The following is a 26,739-nucleotide window of genomic DNA, read 5'->3' as shown; positions in this document are numbered from 1 at the left end:
CTGAAAGATCCAACGAACACAGCGAGTCACTCACCCGAAAGTAGAACCTTCTGGTAAAGTCCAGAGCGCCGTATATTGTCCATCAGCCGTCTTAGAATAAACAGTATTGCCCCACCACTGTTTGGATGGTGTGCAGTCCGATTGTACCGTTGTCAGGATATTGGAGGCAGAAGAAAATCAAGATGATGGATACAGCCAAACCAGAGTCCATGGCAGCCGAAAGGACATCTGGTAAAAGGTCTGTTTCGGCGAAAGGTAACACACGACCAGGGAGACCTCTTACAATTATACTTCGTCCACCAAGAGAAATGTTTACGCCGGATAACGTATTGGAAAATGAATCCAACGATTGCCCATGGGACGTAGTTCAGCGCACTGGCTGGGGGAATGGCCCCCATACCGCTGAAGATAACAGGGAAGCTGCACTCGCGTGGCCTCGTGAGAAGTGTTCCTTGGTAGAGAAGAGAACACACACTTGACATAGCGGATGAAGCTATTTGGCCACTTCAACGAGATCAACCATGCGACGACCGGGCAAAACGCGCCGATGAGGAAGAAATATACAAGGTCTTCATGCAGAAGCCTTAGATTGATACATACTCAACGTGCTCAGGACGCACCGTGATAGACCTGGCCTGACGAGAACTGTCTTTGTGGGCCGATGACCCCCCAGATAAAGCTGGCGGTTCCGAAGACTTCTGTGTTGGGGCAGATGAAGCCGTCCTTCTGAGTAGGGTTGCAAAGGTCTGGAATGTTGGTAAACATCCATGCTTGCACACCGAGCTGTACAGTGCCTGCGAGGGCAGTAGCTACGACTTGACCTGTACGGCATTTGAGTGAGGCGCGCGACAGGAAGAAGATGAAAACCATTAACCCCAGAACATGGTCCGTGGAGGAACCTTCATGTAGTGGCCAAGCTTGAAGTCGGAAGAAAAGGTGAGCGCTACAGACATCCCAGTTAGATATATAGGTAAATCGACGAAGCGGGAAGGCTGACCTTGGTACATGGTGATGTATCCCCAGGTCTTGAACTGAGCAGACAAAGCTTCACTTCACTTCACGATGTCTTAAATATACCATTCTTACCATCATCATTGCAATAGGTCTGGCGTAATTTATTAATTGGGTTGTCAAAGCCATGGCGACCTCGCGACTTACTTGCCAGGAAGAGCGTATCCAACGATTAGTTCAGTGATAACACTGTGGATGTCAACTTCGTCAGAAGAGTGTATTTACCATTGATAATGTTCACGCACTTCAGTCCAACTTGCTGGTTGGTGATGGCCTGAATCATCCCGATGGGAATGACGTAAAAGAATGCTGTGGAAGCCCATCAGAATTTTAATCCTTACAATATTTGACACAAGTGAATCACCGATAGTCAAGGACAGGACAAAGGCCCAAACTGGGAACTCGGTGTGCCACAGCTCAATGGAAATAACACCAATCACAAACATGAGCACTGCATACTGATCAGCTGGGGCGATCGGAAATTTTGGAAGATGACACACCAAAAATGATCATGTACCACCATTCTGGCACCTGTTTGTACTTGGACATGAGCCTGGCGTGAATATCAGGCTGCTCGTGCATCGAACGTCTGCTCTGGACCCATATTTGTTTCCTGAAGAACAGGAATGCATGCATGAGCGTTGCTGTGATGGAGGCGAACGACAGGGCATAGGATATAGCGAAAGTTGTTCTGGACCGGGATACATAAGGTGCGATGTAAGAAATAGATAGTAAAGATGGCGCACGAGAGGAACAGAGGACTATATTCCTCATATGCTGTCAAGTTAAGAGAGGCATCCGAGTTGATGATACGGGTGATATTATATGAGGCGGCAGTATTGTCGTACGATGTCCTCGAGGAAATCCTACAGTGGTAGACGGTGTTATCAAGGCGCACTGGGGACACAATGAAATAACTCATACGGCATGTACTTGCTTTCCCAGGCGTTGGTGTAGTACAGCGAAGGGACAACGAGCCCTGGATACCTTTTAGCAAAGAAAATGAGGGTGTGAAGCAAGAATGCTTACAGAAGAAGAATACGAAGCCAACTGCGATATTTGCCTCGGCCCACCCTATGCAAAGAAATAATCAGGTCCAATCCGACGGCAAGTCCTTTTCACGTACATGGTGTGGCTTTGTGGAAAGTAGTGGATCATAACTTGAGCCTTTCCTCGACAAAGAACGTCCGGTGACTCACCAAGCGGACTACCTGGGGTCAATAATTAAAACACAATTCAAGACGACGTGTTAAAAACTTACCAATGTAAGCAATCTGAGACCAATCGAATGTGACCATGCTCATTCCCAATCCGCTCACATACCCAAACATCTGATTTACCACGATGTTTTCTGGCGCAATCCAGCATACCCATGAGAAGTAAGATAGGCCCTGGAAGAGGTATCCAGGTACAAGGTACCATAGGAGACCACCCAACCATGCATAAAAGAAGAAGCGTTCACGTGAAATTCCTCCACGGGTACCTATACCTGCATATGTCTGCGAATGGAGGGTGTTGAAAAGAGCACACGTCACGAGGTTGGCAGGCCATACTGTGCCAAGGTGTGAGTTACGGATTAAAGGTGGGAAGAAAATTCAATTCGTACTCATCGAGGGAGGCTGTACGAGGAATCGCCGCAAGATACCGCCGATTGAAAAACCAATGAGCTGAGTGGACATAACCACCATCCATTGGTCTATCCCGCAAGTACTGTTGTCCGAGAAGGGATCATGGACGACAGATACGCCATTCGTGAAAATACACGTGAGAGAATGACAGCAAGAAAGTCCGAAATTCGTCCAGGTAGAATGGGATGTGATATTTCGGGAAGGTACCAAGAAAATAAAACCACAATGATTAGGGAAGTCGCACATTCTGTGAGTAAGGTTCACAATACTTGCTCAGGGACTCACAAATAAAACTGTAAGTTTGTCCATAATAGACTCGCTGGACCGCAATGATATCAGTCTGAAAGTGACACCATGTGAGTACTTCTTGACAAGTTCACAGCTGAGGGGCGTACAGCATAGGCGGCTGAACATTATTAGTTAATCGTAAAGCGGAAGTAACACGACCGAAGTACGCACAAGATCCAGCAACGGTGGCCATGATAGTAACCAAGACATGTTCTTTGATTGAAAATGGTCCAGGGTTCAACTGAATACCAAAGACGCGGACATTCGGCACGACCTATTCAGTCCGGATGCGGTTGATCGTCAACGATTGCAAAAACATCTCGAACTTAACTGGCTTACCTTTGCCCAGGCGCGACCCACAGGGAAAGAAAGCAATTGTGCCGCGATACTCGAGATGTTCACGGATGGGTAGCGAAAGAAAAAGAATTGATTCAGGCCGGAAATCAAAATGGCCCATGCGAGACCTGCCGGTCATGCCTATCAGCATGAAGCATCTCTGGCAACAGAGAAGCGTACCGATGACCCAAGCGCGGAACGTGTTGGAAGGGATAGACGGATCATCCGTGTTAGCCACAGCACTGCGGACCTCTGGATATGGGGAATCATCCTCTACAGAAATTGTAAGGTTGTGTACTATGACTAAAATTTACAAGCGAGATTTACCAAGGACTCCGACCATAGCCTCATCACGATCGATGTTCGGATCGTCGAAGTCAGCGATGGTCTCGAGTACCTCTGTTATCGAATAAAATAAGCATTGGAAGAAGAGCTGCTGTGCCAACCCACCTTGAACCTTGAGATCATCCTTCTCGGAATTGGTTGAGCTGTACCGCTCCTCTTGAAAGTCGAGGGCCATGACCACAGCTGATATGAAAACAGCAATAGTAGAGAGAGAGATCAGAAATGAAACCGCCAATCTTCAAGACTCACGCCTGCAACCCTCTTAAATCGCTTCGGAAGAAGATTCGCATGGATAAGCGGCTTGGATATAGCAGGTGTCTCTTGTGCATGCTCGGAAGATTTCAATCATCTTCATTTCCAATCCCAGGCCGACGTGCTAGATCTTCAGATGTGAGCACCATCTGGAAAGGGGCTTATACACCTGTTTGCTTGGCTAGACATGGTATATTCAACCCGAAACAGTAGACCTATCTCTTATCGCGGTTAAAAGGCGCGCTGAGGAGAACTTTTATATATAGCGTGCCCGTTAAATCCAATGTACATAGAAGAGATATCAGTTTACGGCAATAAAATTTGATTTCCGAGCCCACGATGGTCACACGTACCATGTTGATCAGGTAACGGATGAGAACCTTGGTATATTCTTTGCAAGTATCAAATTCGAAGGCCTCGAATCCCCCTTCGGCCAGTCAAACGGTCTTGCAGAAAACTTCTATAAAGCAGACTGACTCTTCTCTAGTTAGTACCGAAAGAACAAGCGGAAGCACGCAAGGAGAAGCTGAAGGTGCTTGATAGCCAGCTGGATCCACAAGAACAAGTTATGTGCAAGAACTGTAATATAGATCCAGCTTGCCGCCTGGATGGATCATGGTGAACGCTTGAACGCTTGAGCTGTAGCATTCAAGTTGGATATTCAAGGATGCATCGCGCGTCTGCGTCCGCTAAGCACGACAACGAGTCACTCGTTGTCATTTTGAATGACCCAGGCCATTTACGATGTCGATAAATTCTAGACCTGAGTCGAAGCTTCAACGATACCGTGCCAGCGTTGCTGACCTAATACTTGTACTCAACCACCCACACGACCTAGTTTTTCCGAAAGCTCGGAGAAATAGCACGTGGCTGCAATATTGCTATTAGTATCAAGGCTCTCCATCTGGGTGCACCCCTGAAGTATTCGAGCGATGTCGAATCCGAATCGCGCAGTCTTTCTGATTTCAATTTGAAGCTGAGAAGACAGCTGATGAATATGATTTACAGCCGGAAGTAGTCCTTATTATATTATATCTTGACAGTGTGGGTGTGCATATGGCCTACCCCTGCACGGCCGCCCGAGTTCTGCATTACCCACCGATGCTAGCATCTTTATCGAATCGAGACTACCCTCCAACATCGATACCTTCACCGGATAATTGATACAACTCGAAAAGTACTGATATGATACAGATCTGCCACGATAGTCAGTAGTAATACACCTCCTGAATTCCGCGAGCGCATAGTGCAAACATACAATACGCCTATCTACTTGGCCCAGCATTCCGGAGGGCAGCGGGTGCAGTCGGCGGGATGCGTGGAGGGGTTGGATTTGAGATGGACTTCTTAGCATCGTGGAGGGCTGCAAGTCTGTCAGGAATGGCTGTGGGACGTGGCGGCGGCGGCAGAGAAGTGCCAGTGCCAAGCATAGAAGGATTGACAAAGTGTATTGGGTTGTGGGAGCCCACAGTGGGAGACAGTACTGGCAGGGTCTCAGTTCGTTTTCGCTGTGTGCTTGGTGGCACTGCCACATCCTCCTCCTCCAGCTTTCGCTTCATCCCAGAGGTGTTTTGCACCTGAGGGCCAATCCCTTTGACGAAGTCAAGCAACGTCTTAGCGACACGAGCATTCATTCGAATATCTACGTGTTCTTCGCGCACCGCCTCCCGCATGCGTGCGAGCTTATCTGCGAGCGCACGCAGTTGCAGCTTATCTTTCTCCACGGAGATTAAGAGACATATGGTGATAAACTCTACAGGCGAGATGCGCCAGCCAGATTGTAGGAATATAGAGCAGAGTTCAGGGTCGCTGACTAGCTGCGAGAAAACGCGGAACGTGTCGTGGATGCATGAGAGGTAGATTTCATCCTTTGTGAGGTCTTCGTCGTCGTCGCTTTCTTTCTTTTTGCTTTTGGTCCGTCGGACGGGGTTGTGCAACCATTTCTCTATCTGCAGGACGGTGCCCACGGACTGGAGGGAAGGGTACTTTGAGATGCAGTAAAGCGCCTGAGCGATACACCGGAAATCACCACCGCGCGAACGGTCCCAATCTAGGCGTCGCCACCCAGAGGCTTGTCTTGTCCGAAATACTCTACCTCTAGCTGTCGCACGAAGCTACTCATAGGGGTGTTAATCACCTGCAATTTCTCTAAAGAGAGAATGAGCCAAATGCAAGTGTAAGTCAAGTAGGCACAGACCCGCAGGGGTGAGGGCCATTCCAAGTTGTACCCTCTGTAGTTGAATGAGCGGCGTAGTTATAGAATGTGTTGGGGACCCACCTGGAAGATTTCGCGCTCTTCAAAATCAGGAAGGTCTTGATATTCTATGCATACAATCTGCTTATTTGCAAACAGTCGTCGATATTTATCAGGCAGGATGTAGCCCGCGGACCGTCCACTTTGGTTGGAAATGTTCGGCTTGTACCAGTACTTGTCACCAGTTTGTCTGTACCATGTAATATTAATAGAAACTAGGGAATCGATATTGAGTGGTTTTGTGACACTTACGAGTCTTTGTCTACCGAGTGTTTATTGCGATTAGAAGTAAAAATAAAAGAAGAATCACTAACGATAAATCTAAAGAATTCTGTAAGCTGGATCGCACATGACAGACATATATGACCAACCAGTCCATCCATAAACCTGCGACAGAAGAGAGAAAATGACGGTCAGTGGTTCGGCAAGATGAATAGTCGAGAAAATGCACCGTTGTATTGACGTGAGCCGTTGCTTCCCGTCGACACACGTCTTGGTTTCTGAGCCATCTGAGTGCTGATGCGAAACTGGAGGATGAATGGACGGGGAAGATGAGCCATGCACTACGTAGCCTGGTATCATGCTCACCAAAGATCACAGGTGGAATATAAAAGTTGCGAAGTATAGAGTCAATAAGGCCTACTTGCTTCGGCTCTGGCCAGACAACATCTGTGAGAACGTGGCTCTAGTCGTTTAGATTTGGATTGTAGGAAAGGCTTTACGGACCTCTTTGATACTCGGGTTCCAGGTTAATGTCGTTGCCAATGATCTGCTCTGTAATGGTAATGGAGTTGATGGAAATCCATACACAAAACATAACAGACAAGAGACCTACCGTAGAGCGCCTGTGTCGTGTAGGTTGTGGTACGGGGAAGTTTGAGGACGTTCCTAAGTATGTAGCCGTCATCTTTCTCCGAGCGCTTGCCACCGGGCTCGAGTTCATCATAATATTCGTCGCCTGCTTCGGATTCGCTTGCATTCATGATGAGTAGTGCCTGCTCTCGAAAGTTAGCGTCAAGTTAAAGGTTACGGGTGAAGCCTAGTAGTTCGGCTTGTTGTGAATGTTGACTCGCGAGTCGCAGGAAATTAAATCCAAACTTCGACATGCTGTGCAAACAAAGAGTTCGATCACTTTAAATTCTGTTTACGGTGATTTACGCAATTTATCAATAGCGACGCTGACGATGTTTCATGGCAGTTCAACGTTCTCAAAGCCTACCACGAAGGGCTCACTGCTGTCCTCACGTCCAGCTACCACTAAACGTGACTCCCTAATGGCAGAGCTCGAACGGGGTGAGTTCACCAGCCGGAGACACGCCTTCGGGATGCTCATGTCTAGAGAAACCTGACCCCAAGCAAATTGCAGATCCACAGCATTCTACTGCAAAGCGCCAGCAGCGCTCTAATGCGTTCACCTCCCACATGGCAAATGCCTCTCTCGAACGCCAGCTACTCGCCGCACAGGCCAGTAAAACCGAGCTCGAGGCCAAACTCCGTGAAAAAGATACCACGATCGAGAGGCTGGAAAGAGATAGAAGGTGGTTTGCGGAGAGAGAGGAGAAGGAGCGTGAAGAAAAATTGCAGGAGCAGTCGGAGAGAGAGGAGGAACAGGTGCGTCACGCCAGCATGCATGCCGTCAGAGCTCACAATTATTCTGTAGCGCAAGGCAGATTTAGAACTTCGACAACTACGCAGTTCCCTCGCTGCCGTTCGAGAGAACCTTGCGGAACTCGAGGACAAACATTCAAATCTTTCCCGCAGCCACTCACAATCAGTTGCTTCTCACAAGTCGCAGTCTTCAGTCCTTGCTCGCCAAAACGCAGAGTTGGAGAAAGAAGTTGGAGACCTTAAAGCTGTCGCGGAGGAACGAGGCGATGCAATCCAGAATTTGCAACAACAATTGGACGATGCTCATGCTACCACCAACTCCTCTGCGAGAAGTTCCAATGAAAACGAGAATTGGAGTGTTGTGCGAGACGAATTACAGCGGCAAGCTGGATACCTCCGTTCTCTTGAGTCGAATAACGCAAAACTCACCACTGAACTTGCACGATACAAAGACCGGCACGCCAGTTTAGAAGTCCTTCGAGAAGAGAAAAGAACTTTAGAAAGCAAGGTGGCTATCATGGAAGGGCTTCGAGAGAAAGTCGCCAAACTAGAAGCTCAAGTCGAAGCTGCTCGGCAAGAACGGAAAGATTGGCAAGTATCAACCCAATCTTCTCACTTGAAGCTAATCTATGTACTCTAGGGCAAGCAAAACCAGCGAATCCAATACATCATCACAAACTTCCATCTCCTTGGTGCAAAATCTGTCGGCATTACGTCTGGAGAATGCACGAATGATGGAGGAACATGGTGTAAACATGGCACTCCTTCGCCGCCGCGAGGCCGAGCTGTCTAACGTTGATAAGATAGCTTCCGAAGCTCGGGAGGCTGTGGATACCCTACAAGCAGAGGTCCAAACACTGAAAGAAAAGGTGGTAAGACGGGAACAACGAGCTCAGCTGGCGGAACGAGAAGCCAGGTTCCTCCAGGCCCTCGTCGTACGTGTTTACGCCCCCACAGTGTCTTCATGATTTATCACCTATTTCAGGCCAGCTTCACTTCTGAGGAGTCAGCTGCACGCGAGTCACCAGCTGTGGACAGCCTTTCTCAGCAGCGGATCCAGCAGCTTGAGCAGTCTATAGCCGACTACAAATCCGAAAATTCTCGGTTACAGCGTACACTGGATGCTGCCGAGGCTGATAATGCCATAGGAGGGCCGAAACGCACACGCAAGGATCTCGTTCAGGAAATCGACGCACAGAAAGCTGCAGCGGACGAAGCAACGAAAGGTATATTCAACAGAAGCATATGTATCTCATTCCCTCAATGCCATACATACAGGTCTGCAAGAAGCGCAAAAAGATCTGACACGGCAGAAAGACAATATCGAGATACTCGAACAAACACTGTTTGAGCTCCGTGGCGAAATCGGCGCGGGGAACCACGTCCCACCAGGCATGCGTGTGCTGTGTCTGCGCGATAATCCGGCACAGCAGTGGACTGATCTACGACAGTCAGTGATGGACCGTCTGAAGAGCGAAAATGAAGCCCTCATCAAGCGCTTGCGTGAGCTTGAGAGCAGCGGAGCGGTGGTAGACGAGGGCAGGGTTCCGCGCAATGATTTGGTTCCCAGGGAAAGTTGGGACGTGCTCGATAAGGAAAAGAAGGACCTCGAGGAAGTGGTAAAGCAGAAAGAGAAGAGACTCTTGCGCTTACAGCAGGTGCGTGTATCCTCCCCACGCTTCTTTTCACCAATTGATCGCCGACTGTCACCATGGTTCGGTAGGTGTTTACCGCGAAGAGTGCTGAGTTTCGAGAAGCCATAGCGTCCATACTAGGACTGAAGCTCGCGTTTTACCCCAATGGGCAAGTCCGCGTGACGTCGATCTACGATCTTTCTGCGTCATTTGTGTTTCAACCTTTGACGAAGCCCGGCGAGAACGGAGAAGGAGCGAGAATGCAACTCATTGCGCAAGGCGAAGGCGGTCCGCAAGATCTCCCGCAACTAATGCGATTCTGGGTGAATGAGGAGCAGTGTATACCCGGGTTTCTGGCAAGTGTGACTTTGGAGTGCTATGACAAGTCAAAGAGAGAGGCCGGTGCCGAGTCGTAGTACTTGACCATCGTGTGTTTTTGATAGCAATTAATCATGTCCTGTGAGGTTGTGAACGATGATCGATGAACAATGTTCACTGGCTGACTGTATTATGGTGATGTTTAACATCCCATGATCATTAATAACCGTGCATCGTTTGAGCAGCCGGATCTGGGGCGTCATAAGTGCATGACAGCAACATTTTCACCATATTGAATAACTTAATTTGCACTAATCAATCAAGGTCGAGTCTTTGAGACGCTTCATGAATTGTCCGCCGGATGATGTTCAGGTCCAGCCTGAGGATGCAAGGATAGACTGTTCGAGAACAAGTTCATTACTCATTCCCGCACCAGGATGTCCCAGACACGCCTGCGCTGTGCTTATAATCAATTGCAAGGTACACGAATGGGAACCTGGCTGTGCAACCCTATCTTAAGATCTGCGAGTGCTCTATAATCGGTCTATAGGGTGTACGCTAACCCTTGCACCTAAGAAGTAGGTTCTGCTTCGTTCCAAGCCAATGAGTACAGTGATCGTTTCCTTGATGGCTCCTCTTTTCCCTGCTGGTTATGCAGATCGGCCATATCATCAGCTTGCGTCACTCTCCTGGGCATTGCATGACTGGCTGATGAACCAGCAATTGTTCTCTTACCTTCTGCTGCAATTCTTTGAACTGATTTGTTGTAAGGATGAATACAATGTATCTGGACTGTGATGGCATCCTACATGCGAAGGTGGATATGACACCAAGATGGCGTGAAGCAGTCTGCTTGTCGTCCAACATATGTTTTTGTACCCATATCATATCCACCTTCACGAGAATCTCTACAAAATGTGTCATTGACAGCATTACACAGTAAAAAATACATATGATACTCACCTTCTTCACACCAGCACCAGCGCCCGCGGCTTCAACTCAAAAGATATAAGCAATCCATCTACGATTTTTGTGCTTCGACATTTGACGAAGTCGGTGAGAACAGAGAAGGAGCGAGGTTCCGAATTGCGCAAGACCACAGTGTCACCTATAAGTACAGCTTTCGGTCAGATACCGTCGGTACCGAATCATATAGTGCTCGGCTGCTGTAATCAGCCTCAGGAAGACCGCCGTTCCTTCTATATGATGTAGGTCGCGAGGAGGATCCAATCGGGAATGGTATAGTCTTGACGAACTTAGTTTTTTTTTTTGAATTTTTAATTTTGACATCGCCTGACCCTGGCTTGCAAGCTCCGTTTTCGACAGACCTTCTCTCCAACACCTGCTAGTGTGGTCTCTAAACTCTGAAAAGTTTCTGATATGCATTATCTATACTGAGTATGTGTTCAGAAATTGTCATGGTATCCTATAACTTTTTTATGCTGATGGGCCATGGTAGACCCTGATTTTGTGCTGCCGTACGATATACACCGAGGCATGTTGCTGAATGAAGACCCCACAGCGAATCGTATGAGAATTCCTGCTGCTCCCGCTTTCATCCCCTCATCAAAACCACGCGTCCGGATATGCCATCAGTGTGGTTTCGTTTTACCACAAGATTTTCCATGGATAGTTTGTGATGACTGCCAGTTACTACCGCAGCTAAGGACCCAAAATGCTCCTTCCCCTGCACATGCTCTCCCTGCAAACAAAGACGCAGCGACGCCCGGACAAGCTGTGAGTTTTTGCGTTTTTGTAACATATACCCAGGGGGTGCTTGCGGCAGGCTTATTGTACTACGTTGAATCTTTGGCGTCACGCTGACTACGTTACCAGGCACAGTTCTTTGCGACATGTGTGTTGTGCCAACTGACCGTAGAAGGATCAAGAATCAAATCGAGCTCTTACACACTCTGCCCTGCATGTCGAATGAGGCAAGAGGGCATGGAACTGAAGCCTACAAGGCGCATCAATCGGCACGTACCATCATTACTCCCACCCACATCACCCGTCATCGCACCACCCCGCGATCCTCCTCGCCCGTGTTTCTTTAACTCCCGCGGAGAAATTGTTGCTCCTTCCCCTTTCCCTGTGAGTATCCACAAATTCTTTTCTTATGTGAACCTTACTCATGATTGACTTCAGGTTGTCGTGGCGCCCATGCGTGTGTGTATGCGCTTCGGCTGTGGAGCACAATTGGCGCCCAACCAGCTTTTCAACTTTTGTGATATGTGTCTGCGATTGGGGTTTGGCCGTGGAGCGCCTGCACCGCCCCCTGCCCCCAAGCGCCTTCCGAAGCGCATGAGAAGAGATGAACTTCCCTCTGGAGTGCTTATCTCGAAGGTCAAGGTATAGTTTTTTATATTCTTGTGTTTAGAATGCAGTCGAACCATGACGATTTGAAGCGTGATATAGATGCTGCACAGAGGACTGAGGCCCTTGGACAGTCCCCGCAAGAAACGTGTGCGGAACTTGGTCCACACAAAAATGATGATTTGGACCTCGAGTTGATGTATCCTGAGGTTAGTGCGATGCGAGTTTTTTTACTGACGCCACTGGGTCTAAGCCGCCAAGTAGGATGAAGAGCTTGCAGCACAAGATTCCGTCAACTCGATAGCGACAGCTGTTGGTAACAATGTCCCACCTCCAGGTGTTGTCTTGGAACATGGGCTTTCGCGGCTTTCACCCCTGGTCATCAACACTACTGCTCGTTCTCTAAGCCCTCAGCTAGTCCAGGTCAGTGATGTTCGATCACTGTTTAATATGTATTAGGCTAAGGATTTTTATAGCGCATCTGTGAAACCCCCGGGTGCGGAGGGACCGTGCCTTCGTCAGCTACATGGCAGAGGTGCTATAACTGCAGCTTTCAGCGCTGGAAAGAGCGCCAGCAGACTGCTATCACTACAAGTGCAACTGCAGAGCCTGTTTTACCAGTGGACAGTACACATATGGGTCCCTCGAATTCCGATGAGGCCATGCATGGCGTTGAGCCTTCGTTACACGATACACTAGAAGCAGACGTGGTAGATCGAGTTGCGATCAACAGAGAGCTGGGAGTAGTATTGGCTTCACACTCACAGGGAGTAGTCCTTGATGCTGTAGACAAACTACCATTGTTGGAGCTTCCTGATGGACAATCCGTCATTGATGCTACGGCAGTCGCGAGTACTTCCAGTACACTCGTTGCTGAGTGTGGTAGAGACGCTGGCGCCGTACCTAACATCTTCGGATCGGACAGCGACCTGACGGATCTCTCCTCGGAAGACGAAGATGTCGATTCAGACCCTGAGGCCGAAGACTCATCCACGATCAAGATTCACATTCCTGTGCTTGCTTCTCGACTTCCTGGCGGCGCCAGTGCGCGAGTATGCGGGATCAAGCGTTGTAACATTGTATTGCCTCAGGAATACCGTTGGAAGATCTGTGATCCCTGCCGGAGATACAAACGGCAGTACCAGAGGATTCGTATGGAGAAAGCCCGCCATCATATGGCGAACTTTTGTGAGTATGATTGTCATGTCTAAGATCGCCCAAGCTAACTATATGTAATTTTAGCTGAGTCTGCTCTCGTTAGTGATCATCCTGTACCATTTCCGGAGGTAGGGCACATTAAAGATTCCTGTTTAACCTTGCATCACTGACGACAGATGCAGGAACAACGCGACAAAGTGACGCCAGCGGAAAGCCCGCGCATCTGTGCTGTTCCTCGCTGCCGCACAAGGTTGCTGCCTGTGACCAAATACCGGTGGAAATACTGTGGAGTTTGCCGCATGCGTGCTCGTGATGACGCAAGAGCAAAACGATCGACTGCTGGAACCATCCTGGACTTAGAAGAATCGGTGGAGCAGAGTTCATCATCGGACATTTCACCCTTTCCTGCCTTTCAAAACCGCAGCGTGTTGTTGTCAGAGTTTGGCGTGATGCTGGGGCGATTCTTGGAAGCACAGATCTTGTACTTGCGCGCCAAGCTTCAGACAGTAGGCGAGAAAGCACTGTCGAGGCTTGGTCCCGTGCTGTTTGCGTTCGATGGTGAGTACTCGACGGTGACCGGCCAGCGGGGATATCAGGATAATGTCCAAGGCAAATCCGACCCTGAGTACAGCCAGGAGGATGAGATGCAAAAGGAAGTTGCCTCCACTGTCAGGGAGCTCGACAGCACCCTCCTCACTGAATTCAAGTAAGTGTTTTAAGCTGTGCGAGCTGCGGTTAGACAGCTTATGACGCTCACCCTGCAGGCCAACTGAAGGTTTCATAATCAAGTCCGGAGGGGTGATCATGCGATACAAATGTGCCTTGGAGCTGATTACCCCACTCCGTCCTTTACCCAAGACAATGGACTTGAAGGATACCAATACTTCTACCCCTTCCGAAAGTGACACTTCGTCATCACATGTCCCTTACATGAAGTTGCTGTCTGGGGAGTTGGAGGTAGCGGTTGTTCCCGACGACTCGCACAGTATTTTACTGGGTCGACGAACTATTATCCGATTCCAGATGCTAGGATAGCTAGGATAGCTTTCGTTTGGAGTCCTTTTATAATACTTTCCTCACAACATTATTATTATTATTGAAATATAAATATTATCCTCGATTCATCGACGTACTTATCATTGTCGACTTGTTCTAGCATGCATCGTAAACAAATCGAGACTTGCCTTTGAAGAATTCGAGGTCGAGGAACCCTTCCACGAGAATCTGGTGGCAGAGCAGCTGGATGGTGTCTCGGTGGACACCAGGTCTGAGATTTTTCAATACGAGCAGATCCGGTTAATATATCTGCCCATGATGTTGTATGTTGGCACAATCAGTGTATGGACACCGATGGTGAAGCGGTTATCATGCTTGCCTTCCAAGCAAGCGGCAGGGGTTCGACTCCCCTTCGGTGTAATTTTTCATGCCCATTTAAAACATTCTGGTACCTGGCCATGGTATGCTAAAATTTGTCCGGCTATTTATTAGACTCGGAGGCAGGATAACTGGAACTTGTGGCCGCCTCTTCAAATCCATCTTCGACTGCTTGTCAATTTCGCTTGCGTCAACCAAAGAAAATCATTAGCGATTCTGTACAGAGGTAGTATGCGGTCAAGAAGAAAACTGTTTATATAGGGTCATCCGATCGCCTGATCACGGCGCATTAAGGCGTTCGATATTAATATTGTTCCAGCATAATGCCTCAGCCAAAGTACTATGGACGTCGAGACGAACTGAATTTTGCTTCTGCGGGATCAAACGGTTTGAGTGAACAACAATCGGACGAACGGGCCGGGCGAGCGAGGATGGGCAACGTAAGGTTTTGACAGACGCTGCATTCAGATGCGGACAGGACTGGAAAATTGTTGGGATACGAACTCAATGCATTTCTGGATGGGTGTGCACTGAGAGCTCTGTTTATACTGGCAGTTACGAACGACTCCTCGTGATGATGCAAGTTGGCATGCAACCGAAATGCCGATTGAGTTTTTCCAGTACGATCACGTGATTATTCTAAGATCATGAACGCGTGCTCGAGCCTCGCCACTCTTGACTCTGAGCATGGCAAGCGGTCGTCGCTCTCCTTCTCCGGAACCACCTGGCCCTCAACCGATAAGAAGACTCCATGAGTCCCTCATCAACCGAATTGCAGCAGGCGAAGTACGCGCTGGGTTGACACCACGGTACAGGCGCGAATAAGTACTGATCAAATTCACCTTTAGATCATACACAGACCCGCTTCTGCGTTAAAAGAGCTGCTGGAAAACTGCCTCGACGCCGGGTCTACTTCTATTCAAGTCACCGTCAAGGATGGCGGTATGAAGTTGCTTCAGATTCAGGATAACGGCTGTGGCATTCGTGTATGTCTTCCTCACATTCGCATCGAGGCTTGCTATTGAGCTTGTTTAAAGAAAGAAGACCTACCCTTGCTCGCTGAGCGCTTTACTACCTCCAAATTGACCACCTTTTCCGACCTCTCCAAGCTGACTACTTACGGGTTCCGAGGAGAGGCTCTGGCATCTATATCACATGTCGCGCACCTGACAGTGATCACGAAGACCAAGTCAAGCAACTGTGCTTGGAAGTATGTATATATAAAATTGTGCACGGAACGAACGTGCCTGACAAGAATTCTACAGGGCTGCTTACGTTGATGGCGGTCTCGTCCCGTCGAAAGCGGGATACACGCCAGATCCGAAACCTTGCGCTGGAAACAACGGAACCACCATCACGGTATGTCCCTAATAAGTCAAATAGCTCTCTCCTTTCACTTAATTCACCACAGATTGAAGACATGTTTTATAATACACCCACTCGATTGTCTGCTCTCCGAAGCTCCTCTGAAGAATACGTTCGAATACTCGATGTAATGACCAAGTATGCTGTGCACAATTCCAAGGTGTCATTTAGCTGTAAAAAGGTATGTTGGTTCGAATATCGTCAACGATGCCCAATAACGCGTCGTGCAGGCTGGTTCCCTGAGTCCTGAACTCTCGACCCCGTCCTGTTCAGATGCATCTCAGGCCATTCGTCAGCTATACGGTCATTCCATAGCCAAAGAGCTTCTGCATGTCACGGCGTCTTCTGTTTCAGATGATGACACGGACATGGATGATCGGAAGATCCGGAGGCATGGTCGGCAGACGCATATTTCACGAACGCAAACTACCAGGGCAAAAAGATCGCTCTACTGTTATTCATAAATCGTCAGTTTCCCCCTTTCCCGCATTGCTATCTTGTAAAATCTGAGGCGTATTTCATGCAGACCGTCTAGTGGAGTCGCATCGTATAAAACGGTCTATTGAGAGCATATACAGCGGTATACTTCCAAAAGGTTCTTCTCCTTTCGTGTATCTGAGGTAGACCGAATTTTACTGGTGGGATATGAAAATAATCATTCACGCAGCATCAACCTCGATCCGAGGTCTGTGGATGTCAACGTGCATCCGACCAAGCGCGAAGTCCACTTTTTGAACGAAGAAGCCATCATCGAGCGAATATCGGATGCCATTCAGCAGAGGCTCGCGACTCAAAGTCAGTCGCGGGTTTTCGAGTATCAGGTACATGGATGCATATATATACACGTTCTACGTCCGTGCTCTAAACACATTCGTTGACAGACGCTGCTCACTGGAGGGATTGCGCAATCAGCCTCACGGAAGGGCAAGGAAAAAGCGAGTAATGTCGATGAATTGGAAGGAGATGATGAGGGATCCTGAGGCTGATCGTCGGGTATTAGGAAGTCAAGGTGAGTGTTTGCGCAAATTTCCAGTAAAATGCCATTTGGATCTTGTCCAGTAGCGAAGAAGGTGCTTTCTCAGCACAAAGTCCGGACCTCCCTACAGGACCGCACACTGGACTCAATGATTCCCGTCGCCGACCCATTGAGAACCAATTCCGACGAGCCCGTGACAGCCATCCGGTTACGGGATATTAAACAATCGACGTGTCATTTTGCATCCATAACAGAACTCAGGCGTCTCGCTACCAAACGCATACACCACGGTGGGCTATGCATATCTTTTGCAACAAAAACGGTCTTACACGCATAAAACGTAGACCTGACTGAAATCATCAAGAAGCATACCTTTATCGGTGTGATTGACCTGTCCAGGTGTCTTGCGTTGATTCAACACAACAAGAACCTTTACATGGTCAATCATGCTGCACTAGCGTGCGTTACTGAGCTCCTTCGAAGGCTTGCGCTGATATGGTTGCCGCAGGGAGGAAATGTTCTATCAGCTTGCGTTGTTGCAATTCGGAGACTACAACCGACTCAAACTCGATCCTCCTCCATCTCTTCGAACGCTCATCAAGTTTGCAGTCGATGTGGAAGAAGACACAGCGCGCAGTGGCATGAGCAACGACGAGATCGTCGACGTATGATCGAATTTCAGTACTTTGGCAGATCCACTCAGCGTTCTTTCACAGCGAATAGTCAAGACCTTGATGGATCGCCGAGAGATGCTGCACGAGTATTTTTCCTTGGATATTTCAGAGACCGGCGATGTTAAGACACTTCCGCACCTTCTTCGCGAGTACACACCCAATCTCGATAAGCTACCCATGTTCCTGATGCGTCTTGGACCTCAGGTACGTTCCAACGCCATATTCTCATTCCACAGATACCAAGTCGTTCCAGGTCCTCTGGGAATCCGAGCAAGAGTGCTTTGGCTCTTTCATGCGCGAACTAGCGTACTTCTACTCCCCAGCCCCGCTGTCCGTCGTCTCAGCGGCCGCCTCTGACGAAGATGAACAAGAAAAGCAGAAATCTGAAGCATGGCGCATTCAAAATATCCTATTTCATGCGATGCGCAAGTATCTGGCAGCTCCTAAGTTCCTACTGGACAATGACATCGTGCAGGTGGCGAGCTTACCAGATCTTTATCGGGTCTTCGAACGCTGTTAGACTTCATATCATGCTGTAATTTCTATCCGCGAATGACTCTAGAGCTGCCGCAATGTATGTAAACTACAGTGATTCTATAATTCTACGATGCATCTACAACAAGGAAGGCGTCGTGAAGATAAGACAATACAAGCAGTGACCTTCGGTCGTTGCTTTATTACAAAGGCAGACTTTTGTACACTATATTGCACCAATTTCTCTTCGCTTCTTCTTGAAACTCGACGGCTTTCGACACGGGACCGTGACATATGGTTGACCAATGAGCAAAAGGATCTGTTCTGAAATCGAGGACTGCGCGAGAGAGTGAAACCTTTGAGAGTAGTCGCAAAGGAATCTGTTTGCGTTTCAGTGTCAAACAGGAGCAGTAAGGATGGAAAAAAAACGTGATTGGTGGAATGCAGTGGTTCTTGAGCAGTTGGACTTCGACGAGTCGACAATGTAGAGCTGTTATTCGTGCTCACGGTAGTCGCCAGCTAGTGTTTATAATTTTATCGTTGAATTCGTCGCAAAATATGTTTTGTGGAGAGAAGAAAGCACGTTCGAGGCAAGCGCGAGCCCATTAGCCAGCATGTACTACCGTTAAGTCACCAACAGGTAGTAGAACGATGTAGCCGTTTTATTTCCAGTAGTTTTTTTTGTCGTATTGTCATGATACCTGAATCAATTTTGGATAGCGACCAATTCATGAAAAGCACAGGTGGTCGCTATATAGCACTGGAACGAAAGAACAAAAAAGGAGCGACGAGAAGTGGTAACAGGAGCGTCAGTGTTGTACGACGTGCTGGAAGGCGTAGATGGTATCCATGTATGGCTGATAGCAAAATGGAAGAGCGACTTGGAGGTCAAAAGGAGGGAGGGCACGCAAATAAATTGCAAATGAGCAGCACGGTACAATTGACACCGAGCCAGCGTGTTAGACATATTCACACCAACGTTATATATCATCCTCGGGACCGTCCTCGATCATCTTTGCATAGTCTTCGTAACTTGCAAATGTCGGCAAGCTTCTCAGCTTCTTCCGTTTTTCACGTTTGGACTCGTTCTCCTGTTTCCGCTTCTTTGTACTACCGAAGCCATTCCATTGCTCTTCGCCGTCGCCGCCGTCTTCATCAGCGATTCCGTCACACTCGATGAGACCTTGAGGAACTTCATCCAAGCCCAAGAGATCTTCATTGTCCGAGGCCTCAACCATGGAGAAATCGTCGCCAGAACCACCATCTTCATCATCTTCATCTTCAACCTCCTCATCCTCCCCATCGGAATCATCAAGATCAGAAGCTACGCTGTCGCTATCCGCCATGAGGTCTTCATCTCCTGCCACATGAGGCATGGTGGCTTGCATAGCCTGTTTACAAGATAAGTTGAGCTAAGGATGCAAAGATAGCAAGGGGAACCTAGTACCTTCCATATATCTGCTTCTTCGGCGTCACTGTCTTCGTCGTCATCGCGTTCAGCATCATCTACGTCTTTGTCCTGCGCTTCCTCCAACTCACTCGCTGAAGCATCCACGTCAGAAGCATCATCCGATTCCTCTGCATCACTATCCCCTTCGCCGGTATGGGCGGTTTTTTTCTTGTCCTTTTCACGTTTCCTCAAAAAGTGTTTATGGAAGAAGACCTTAAGTGACTTTAGCACGGTCTCGGTCATCGAACAAGCAGGTCGTTACCTCGTCAACAGGGATATCCTGTAACGGCCTACTCAAAAATTTCTCGTCGTTCGGTAGAGCACCGCCGGATGATTCGCCTTTCAATAGCTTCACCCCAATCCTGTCGTTTGCGCTGGCTGCAGGCTGCATGGCGCTGGAGCCTTTTGTCTTGATTTTTTTGGGATTTTTGTAGACGAAACGATCGAGGAAATGAGAAAGGGTATTTAAAGACAGATCTGGGTTTGACGTGATAGGTTGGCCAGAGAGGAGTTGTTGTGCGTGTAAAGAGACAGCCGGATGATAATGGTGTATGAGAGGAATCTAAGAAAGGCGTGAGGACTTGTAAAATCAATGTACAGGAGCGATTACCAATTCGAACAAGGGAGAAGCTGAGGGGTGTGCAAACTGCGGGTCTCGTTTTCGTGGATCATATTGTTCTTCAGAAGTGGAATGGGATCCCCTGGAAAAGTCTCGCAAGCCCGAAACTGTACTGAACAACTGGGAACCAAGTCAGGTGGGCCATCAAATAGGTGAGCAAGGGCGCCTTACTTCTCCTAGGAGGTATAATCCTCCTACAATGAACTCGGTCCCGCCAGCACTGCCACTGGCAAGAACTTGTACGAACCGGCGGACAAAGCTCTTCACACGTTCTAAGTTGTCATCGGCCTTGAGAGATTTAAAAAGTAGGTTCAAGTACATGGTCTGTTTTGAGGATGAGGCAAGGCGACCATCGTGTAAAGACTGGTACAATGTTCGATAATATCGATCCACAATACTCTTCGAGAGTGCAGAAGATGAAGACTCGGGTAAGTGGGAGAGTGAAGATGATATCTGCTGAATAAGGAGTAGGGCTTGCAAAGAGGTGTTGAATGTTGAGGTATGTGTGATGAGGAACAGGGTGTCTATATGTTTGTTCAAGCTTGTCGGAGAGAACATCAGGTGAGCATATACCACGCTTGAGAAACTTACCTGGCATCCGATGGTCCTAACTTTGCATAGGGTAACGCGCGATTCACACCTGTCAATATGGCAGAAATCGATTTTGAAAACGCATCTTCAACTTCCACAAAACCACCGTCACCAACGACTTCTTTCGTTGTCTTCCGCTTTTTTTTCTTCCCTATAATCTCTCCGTCCTGTTCTTCAGTGTTTTCCTTCTTGCCAGACGATCGACTCTCCCCTAATAAATCCTTGAACATCTGGAAATACACATCGATGACTTGTACAGCAACATCTTTGTCCCCCGGAACAAACACAATCTGGTTGAGTGTTATCGTTGCGTAATAGCGCGCATGGTCATTGCTCGTTCTCTTTGTGGCTCCGTCAGACTTCGTTTTTGATTTCGGTTTCGGTTTTGGCTTGGAAGTCGAGACGGTCGTCTCGTCGGTGAAGCGAATATGTGTATTGATACTTGGCGCAGTGGCAGGTGTCGCGATGCTTGGTCGAAGGATGAGGGAGGTCATCTCGCGTACGACAACACCTTTCATAGATGGGTGAGCTTGTAGAAGTTGGAGGAGATGATAGGAAGCGCGAGAACATATGGATTTTTCAGAATCACCCTAGGTATCATGATTAGTGGATTGCTTCACAGCTTGGATTGTTTCCACTCACCAGCTTGTTTACCAGTAGCCTAAGTAGGTTATGCTCCTGCTCAGGTTTGTCGCGAAGGAGCATGTAAGTTAAGGAGAGTGCTTGAGTGCGCACATATGCCAAGGGGTCCATTGAAAGGACCTGGAAAATATGAGCTCCTGCACTCGAACACGCTTAGAATCCCACCTCTAGGGTTTGGAGGATAGAAAAAAAATACTTCTTCAGCCAATCCTCGAAGTACCAAATGAGAACATGATCGTCCTTGACGCCCTGGTGTGATAGAGGCTGATCACGGAAATACCTGAGTAACCATCAAAAATTTATCCGCGAAAGCAGCATGTCCATACGCACTTTAACTTCCGGTTGGGCGCGCCACCTCCAACCCACCAATCGAGTATACAGCGCAAGGCCTTAAGACTCTCTTCCCGACCTCCTTTTCCTTTTCCTCGTTCGGCCATACCCTTCAGAGTTTCCAACGCTTTGGTGTTGTGTAATGGGCTACTTTGCACGAGGAGCGTAAGAGCACTGAGCCTGTCTGACAACGTGCCTGAGTGCAAAATTTTCTGCAAGAATGCATAATCTGAGCTGGAGGATGTAACTGTTGAGGATGACCCAGATTGGTATGTCTCTACTGCCTTCGCATGAAGAGATGCGCCGCGCTCCATCAGGGAGGATAGTTTGGCAGATGTGACGGGTGGAAGGGCGGTAGATGACCCAGATAGCTTGGGTGCATTTTGATACCATAGAGGAGACGCCTCGATTTGAGTTTTTTTCGCGACTTTGGAGACATCAGCGCGAGCTGATGTTGGCATTGTTTTATCTTCAAAAGTTTGTGCAAGTGACTGCGAAACACCTATGACAGTTGCTTATACTGAAAGGGTAGTAGCTTAGATAATCATCCAGTGTTTGGCACGAACAATTACTAATCCCGGGTCAACTTGGGGTATATCTTTGGTGGATGCGCAGGACGGGCACGGGCAGCAAAATTATGCTTGCTTGTAACCATATTATTTTGCTGCCCGTGCGCTTCTTATCGCTCAATGGTTGCAACTAGAAAAAAGCAGTATGTGATGATCTGTGGAAGCGACTGTGGAGGAGAGAGTCAGCTTGAGGCGGACTCGGAAGGGACCTATGAATGAAGAAAATGAACGGGAGCAACCCATCTCTGATAACTTTTCGATGCTGGGCGATATCCTAGATTCAGCATGTCATCACAGGACGATATGATCAACGCGGTCGGATGCACACAACCTCGACATCTACAACTTCAAGCTTCAGCATCAAACGCTGAGCTCTAATACTCGAACGTATTGAGGACCGAGAACGACTTGAGTACGGTGTAGCCTCTGGCTCCGGCGAGTCTGTATTTCCTTCTTTGTAACAAACGCCAATCTGAAAAAGCGACGTCACACACAGTACTACCTAGGGTCTGTATGTCTCAACTCTGTCCGACAATTGCAACAGTCAGAATCCAGGCTGCACGGATCAGCCTCGCCTTCCTCAGGCTAAATTCGCTGTTATTGCAGGTTCAGCACTTCTGAAATCACTCGTAGTATGGGTGGATTGACTAGGACTCGTCATCTGATTGTGTCGTCATAGTCCCTGCGTCAGTACGATCAGGCCTGGGTGCTATGCATGAAGTGACGTTTATTTCATGGCACACAATGTCCATATCTTGGTATCCCGGGTCAGATTTTCTGGATTCCGCATTGCAAATACGTCCCCAGACACCGTGGAGACTCCTCATTTCGTATCCAGAGACCGAGAGCGACATAAACGCCTAGGAGAACGACGGGGGGTTCAACGTTCAGGTACGGTCTCTCCCTATCCTTCCTACTTTGCAACCGATATCGACACAACGGCGTATGCCTTGCATACTAGTATATGTCTGTATGTCTTGGCTATCTACGACATGGCCGTCGTTCCTATCTAACAGCTGTTGATTCTATGGAAAGACTGCAGAATCAGCCCCTGTTCTGAATTGACAATATCCACGTTCAGCGCTTCTTACCCAGACTTGGAGGGTTCCATGCACTATCCTATGAGTCAACTGTCCATCATCTGACTATGTAGTCATCGTCACTAGATCGCATGCAAGCCTGGTCGCTCATGAAGTGGCCTTTATTTGACAGCGGTTTTCTGAATTAACAATCCACTTTCGCTCTACCGCCGAGGCGAGATTCCCTATTATTGTATGTTCAGCACTTCTGACCCAGAGGTATGTCACGCACTACCCTGTGAGCAAAGGGACTGACTATCATCTGACTATGTAGTCAAGGCTGTTGGATTACGGGCCTGGGTGTGCATATTACCTCTAAGCGCCCACGGTGACCCCATCTTCTGTTCCAGATGACGGTCATATCCGTGCCCAGACACCGTGATGGCTCCATGCTATTTCATTTTCTTCCCAGCAAGGAACCATTGGTGTCCGCACTATCCTCCGGATAGGGGTTTCCTAGAGGTTTAAAAGCAAGACTTGTTTGCTACTTGACTTTCATCGCTTCAACGACCTTCTACAAATGTGAGTCACAGTTAGCAGCACGTCCATAGCTTCTCATGTTCATTCTCGCACGTCGCAGCAACCATGTCCACATCAGGAGCTGTCTCACAGTCCGCGAATATGTCTGACCTTCTGCCCACCCACTTCATCGGGACCACCATGAACGCAGTGCAAAATGATGAGGGGAAATTCCGCATCTACTTCCAAAACAAAGATTACCAGATTCACGAAATGTCGTTGAACGACCCGAAGAGCACGGCGTACACCCTGCTCAAACTCACGAACAGCAACATTCCCGCTGCTCGTATCAACACGCCCATCGCAGCCGTGGCGAGTAACGACTTAGAAGAGGTATGTGTTTTGAGGCCGGCCGTGCCGTGCCTTGTAATCTTATTCTCATTTCACTATCACAGATCCACGTTTTTTACATCACTGTGAACAGCCTTGTACAGGAGATTTGTTACTCCAAGCGTCATGGTTGGCAGAAAGGCGCGACCATTGGCATCGCTGTTGAGAACAGCACCTGCTTGTATGCGCAAGGACGATCTAGCCACGGTACCAGTGCCAGTCACCATGAGGCCATGCTCAGAGTCGGATTTCAGTCTGTGGTTGCTCCCCAGACTATCACAGAAGCTTATTGTCTGAAAGATGAGTGGAAGACGCGTGTACTCTAAACTTGGAGAGAATGTTAGTGCACGTTACTCAGATGCCAAGAACGTGAAGTCACGGGGTCAAAAATATTGTATGTACTGTATGCAGTAAACTTCTCATGCTGTTTCGAAGATGAACATTTCAACCCGCCGTCGGATGTGCCACTAAGCCTCCCCTAACTGTCGTAGCGGAGGTGAGCAATGTCCCAACATCAACGGGCTAGTGATGGTACAAAAATCATTATCGGACGAGTCTCTATCACGAAGAAAGACGAGTCGCTATGAGTTCTGCATCGACTCTTTCACGGCACCACACCCTTTCATGCGTCCAGAATTTGGATCAGTAAAGCGGCGGTGTTGATTAGCAAGTAACGGCATTACACAGATGATTCTCGTACTGTAGGTTTTGGTGGGCTTAGCTTAGGGGCACTTTTAGCGGATAGCGCAGTGCTACTACGTTAGTCCGGCTAGCCAACTTCACACTCACTTACAGTCCTCACTTTACATCAGTCATTCATCATTCATCGTAATTCTAAACTTTGTCAGCAAAAATTACTATGTAAGTTGACACATCACAAGTCAGCTAGGATTACACCACACGTTTCCCCACCGATCTTGCGCTGTACCTGTACTCCCACCGCCAAGTACACCCTGTTTTTCGTCGATAAATCCGACACCGTAGCTCGACGCCGCATTGAATCGTGGAGTTGGGCACTTCATCCCCAAAAAAATTGGACATGCGCGATCTGCAGCGCTGCAAACTTCCAGACAAGGCAAGACCGTTTGGTACGAGTACGAAACGTTGGGCAGGAAAGAGTTGCGTTTGTTCGAGCCGCTCTGAGGCGAAGTCAATGCCGGCATTGGGGACGATGGCGAGGAAGAACTTGATGGGGGCTCGGCGCATCGCGGGAAGGACACGGAACATAACCAGGTACGATATGCTTCCTGGCAGCTTTCACAGGTCTGCAAAGGAGAGTATAAGTCGCGCCCGCATGCAAATGTGAGAAGCATGGTCGTGAAGTTGGTCATATACTGGAGAAGGGGGTCTGATACGCTCTGTGGGAGATTTGAAGAGTCGTATGATGATGCAGGGGATTGAGGGAAGGGAAGAGGAACAGCGTATGACGTAGATGGACAAAATGGAAGGGAGTGCACGAGGGGGCAGGGGAATGATGCTGATACGGAGACATAAGCGAACGTACGCTATACCAAGGAGGAAACGTACGAGATTTGGTAGTGAAATATATGGGTCCGCTTAGTTTTACCTGGTCCTGGATAATATATGCAGTGTAGTTTGTGCTCGGTGTCAAGTCATCAATAAGCCACTGAGACCTCCACCCATCGCTGTTGCGCAACCAGAGATCGTTACTCACTACCAAGCCTGAGGAGGATGTAGAGTTAATACTACATGCTGTTTGCATGCCAGATGCAAGACCAGAGGAAGTGGGCGCAATGACGAGAGAGAATGCGGGAGGTGACGATGGCGGTGAAGGGATTGAAAGGTTGGCAGGAAGAAGTGTATAGTTGGGATACATTGGCGGCGAAGATTCTATGGGTGAGAATGGAGGCGAATATATCAGAGCCTGTGTATTGGTAGTATCTCCGAGGAATGGGAGTGCAGGAATTAGTCCATGCACGAGAGCTACTGGCAGTGTGAACAACTATTGAATTCAATGTTTATTTGATGTACATACCTCCTGTCGATGCAATAACTTGGAATGAGGTCTGACCAACATTTTGTACGACTAATGATCCACCTTGCTGTGTGGTGCCGGTCCAATTCCCGAATCCGCTATACAATTGGATTTCAAAAATATCGGTGGTAGATGCTGTGTTGTTATTCACGAAAAATGCTGGAGATGTCGTTCCAGTCGAGCAAATGGCGACGGATACCGTCAGCTGCTGAGCCTGTGGAAGGGAAAATGTGGGATCACTAGACAGAGAAGCTCCGGAAAAAGAATACAAAGTATTGAGAGTAAGTGACTCTTGTGCACTGACTTGAGCGAGTGTTGCATGTATAAGATACCAAAGAAACCGCGAAAGTGTATGCATCGATGAAGCCCGTCGATGTCGCGGTCAACTGCTATCAGTGAGAGCTGTGTGACTTGGCAACAGATATCGTTGTCGGGTATGTTGAAGTGGCTGCTTGGTGGCTGCACATGATGGCTATTACTAGAACTGTTTTAGTCATGCTCAAATTTAAGTTTCAGTCAATCATCATAGTTTATTCATGCATAGACCTCTTTGACTCAGTCTGGTGTCTTTCGATATACAAAATTGAGCGCTGAGCAGCGGGTTGG

The 26,739-nt window shown here is 48.2% G+C and overlaps 9 protein-coding genes and 1 non-coding gene across 10 annotated transcripts; 6 read left to right on the top strand and 4 right to left on the bottom strand.

Moving 5' to 3' along the window:
• Window positions 1–30: 30 nt before the first annotated feature.
• F5891DRAFT_1212176 (OPT oligopeptide transporter protein-domain-containing protein) lies at window positions 31–3,783 on the bottom strand (the record flags this gene model as incomplete). Its single annotated transcript, XM_041369214.1, has 23 exons — window positions 31–90; window positions 119–228; window positions 284–420; window positions 476–569; window positions 621–821; window positions 875–943; window positions 998–1,031; window positions 1,087–1,105; window positions 1,159–1,200; window positions 1,257–1,320; window positions 1,376–1,462; window positions 1,512–1,702; window positions 1,758–1,877; window positions 1,936–1,990; window positions 2,041–2,085; window positions 2,273–2,563; window positions 2,618–2,707; window positions 2,925–2,979; window positions 3,082–3,201; window positions 3,267–3,391; window positions 3,444–3,536; window positions 3,591–3,662; window positions 3,714–3,783. The coding sequence occupies 23 exons, from the start codon at window positions 3,781–3,783 to the stop codon at window positions 31–33; spliced, it is 2,244 nt and encodes a 747-aa protein (XP_041229037.1).
• A 1,086-nt stretch (window positions 3,784–4,869) lies between these two features.
• F5891DRAFT_1212172 (uncharacterized protein) lies at window positions 4,870–7,097 on the bottom strand (the record flags this gene model as incomplete). Its single annotated transcript, XM_041369213.1, has 9 exons — window positions 4,870–5,931; window positions 5,979–6,008; window positions 6,058–6,091; window positions 6,139–6,304; window positions 6,367–6,501; window positions 6,566–6,641; window positions 6,703–6,783; window positions 6,841–6,888; window positions 6,950–7,097. The coding sequence occupies 9 exons, from the start codon at window positions 7,095–7,097 to the stop codon at window positions 5,126–5,128; spliced, it is 1,524 nt and encodes a 507-aa protein (XP_041229036.1). The 3' UTR covers window positions 4,870–5,125.
• Window positions 7,098–7,238: 141 nt separating this feature from the next.
• F5891DRAFT_1019562 (spindle assembly checkpoint component Mad1) lies at window positions 7,239–9,883 on the top strand. The gene is made up of 7 exons (XM_041361090.1): window positions 7,239–7,407; window positions 7,481–7,725; window positions 7,775–8,313; window positions 8,363–8,657; window positions 8,708–8,948; window positions 9,001–9,380; window positions 9,446–9,883. The coding sequence occupies exons 1-7, from the start codon at window positions 7,299–7,301 to the stop codon at window positions 9,770–9,772; spliced, it is 2,136 nt and encodes a 711-aa protein (XP_041229035.1). The 5' UTR covers window positions 7,239–7,298; the 3' UTR covers window positions 9,773–9,883.
• A 976-nt stretch (window positions 9,884–10,859) lies between these two features.
• F5891DRAFT_102567 (uncharacterized protein) lies at window positions 10,860–12,466 on the top strand. The gene is made up of 6 exons (XM_041361377.1): window positions 10,860–11,072; window positions 11,134–11,411; window positions 11,511–11,765; window positions 11,820–12,023; window positions 12,080–12,410; window positions 12,464–12,466. The coding sequence occupies exons 2-5, from the start codon at window positions 11,172–11,174 to the stop codon at window positions 12,254–12,256; spliced, it is 876 nt and encodes a 291-aa protein (XP_041229034.1). The 5' UTR covers window positions 10,860–11,072; window positions 11,134–11,171; the 3' UTR covers window positions 12,257–12,410; window positions 12,464–12,466.
• Window positions 12,467–12,649: 183 nt separating this feature from the next.
• F5891DRAFT_947376 (uncharacterized protein) lies at window positions 12,650–14,180 on the top strand (the record flags this gene model as incomplete). Its single annotated transcript, XM_041374737.1, has 3 exons — window positions 12,650–13,192; window positions 13,322–13,851; window positions 13,910–14,180. The coding sequence occupies 3 exons, from the start codon at window positions 12,650–12,652 to the stop codon at window positions 14,178–14,180; spliced, it is 1,344 nt and encodes a 447-aa protein (XP_041229033.1).
• Window positions 14,181–14,489: 309 nt separating this feature from the next.
• On the top strand, window positions 14,490–14,561 carry F5891DRAFT_t54. The gene has a single exon. It is a non-coding gene; the product is annotated as a tRNA-Gly (tRNA).
• A 641-nt stretch (window positions 14,562–15,202) lies between these two features.
• Window positions 15,203–18,156, top strand: F5891DRAFT_1019546 (histidine kinase-like ATPase). Its single transcript, XM_041361089.1, has 16 exons — window positions 15,203–15,305; window positions 15,368–15,505; window positions 15,557–15,729; window positions 15,785–15,878; window positions 15,931–16,065; window positions 16,115–16,231; window positions 16,276–16,351; window positions 16,411–16,504; window positions 16,552–16,705; window positions 16,766–16,828; window positions 16,866–16,893; window positions 16,944–17,150; window positions 17,205–17,319; window positions 17,369–17,525; window positions 17,577–17,738; window positions 17,788–18,156. Exons 1-16 carry the CDS (start codon window positions 15,207–15,209, stop codon window positions 18,052–18,054), a joined length of 2,079 nt encoding a protein of 692 aa, XP_041229032.1. The 5' UTR covers window positions 15,203–15,206; the 3' UTR covers window positions 18,055–18,156.
• An 832-nt stretch (window positions 18,157–18,988) lies between these two features.
• F5891DRAFT_978017 (ribosome biogenesis protein) lies at window positions 18,989–22,101 on the bottom strand (the record flags this gene model as incomplete). Its single annotated transcript, XM_041376754.1, has 9 exons — window positions 18,989–19,399; window positions 19,456–19,680; window positions 19,721–20,020; window positions 20,069–20,197; window positions 20,249–20,618; window positions 20,669–21,258; window positions 21,311–21,430; window positions 21,476–21,590; window positions 21,641–22,101. The coding sequence occupies 9 exons, from the start codon at window positions 22,099–22,101 to the stop codon at window positions 18,989–18,991; spliced, it is 2,721 nt and encodes a 906-aa protein (XP_041229031.1).
• Window positions 22,102–23,491: 1,390 nt separating this feature from the next.
• F5891DRAFT_102364 (uncharacterized protein) lies at window positions 23,492–24,687 on the top strand. The gene is made up of 4 exons (XM_041361294.1): window positions 23,492–23,507; window positions 23,563–23,810; window positions 23,869–24,140; window positions 24,203–24,687. Exons 3-4 carry the CDS (start codon window positions 23,874–23,876, stop codon window positions 24,461–24,463), a joined length of 528 nt encoding a protein of 175 aa, XP_041229030.1. The 5' UTR covers window positions 23,492–23,507; window positions 23,563–23,810; window positions 23,869–23,873; the 3' UTR covers window positions 24,464–24,687.
• Window positions 24,688–24,946: 259 nt separating this feature from the next.
• On the bottom strand, window positions 24,947–26,598 carry F5891DRAFT_1142289 (stretch-activated cation channel Mid1). The gene is made up of 3 exons (XM_041364924.1): window positions 26,134–26,598; window positions 25,665–26,081; window positions 24,947–25,614 (listed from the first exon to the last, which is right to left on the bottom strand). The coding sequence occupies exons 1-3, from the start codon at window positions 26,489–26,491 to the stop codon at window positions 25,019–25,021; spliced, it is 1,371 nt and encodes a 456-aa protein (XP_041229029.1). The 5' UTR covers window positions 26,492–26,598; the 3' UTR covers window positions 24,947–25,018.
• Window positions 26,599–26,739: the final 141 nt, after the last annotated feature.

This window comes from Suillus fuscotomentosus (genome assembly GCF_016647785.1).
Source record: "Suillus fuscotomentosus strain FC203 chromosome Unknown F5891scaffold_13, whole genome shotgun sequence".
Taxonomy (NCBI): Eukaryota; Fungi; Basidiomycota; class Agaricomycetes; order Boletales; family Suillaceae; genus Suillus; species Suillus fuscotomentosus.
The sequence above is the reverse complement of the archived record's forward strand: the minus strand, read 5'-3'. Positions and strand labels throughout refer to the sequence as shown.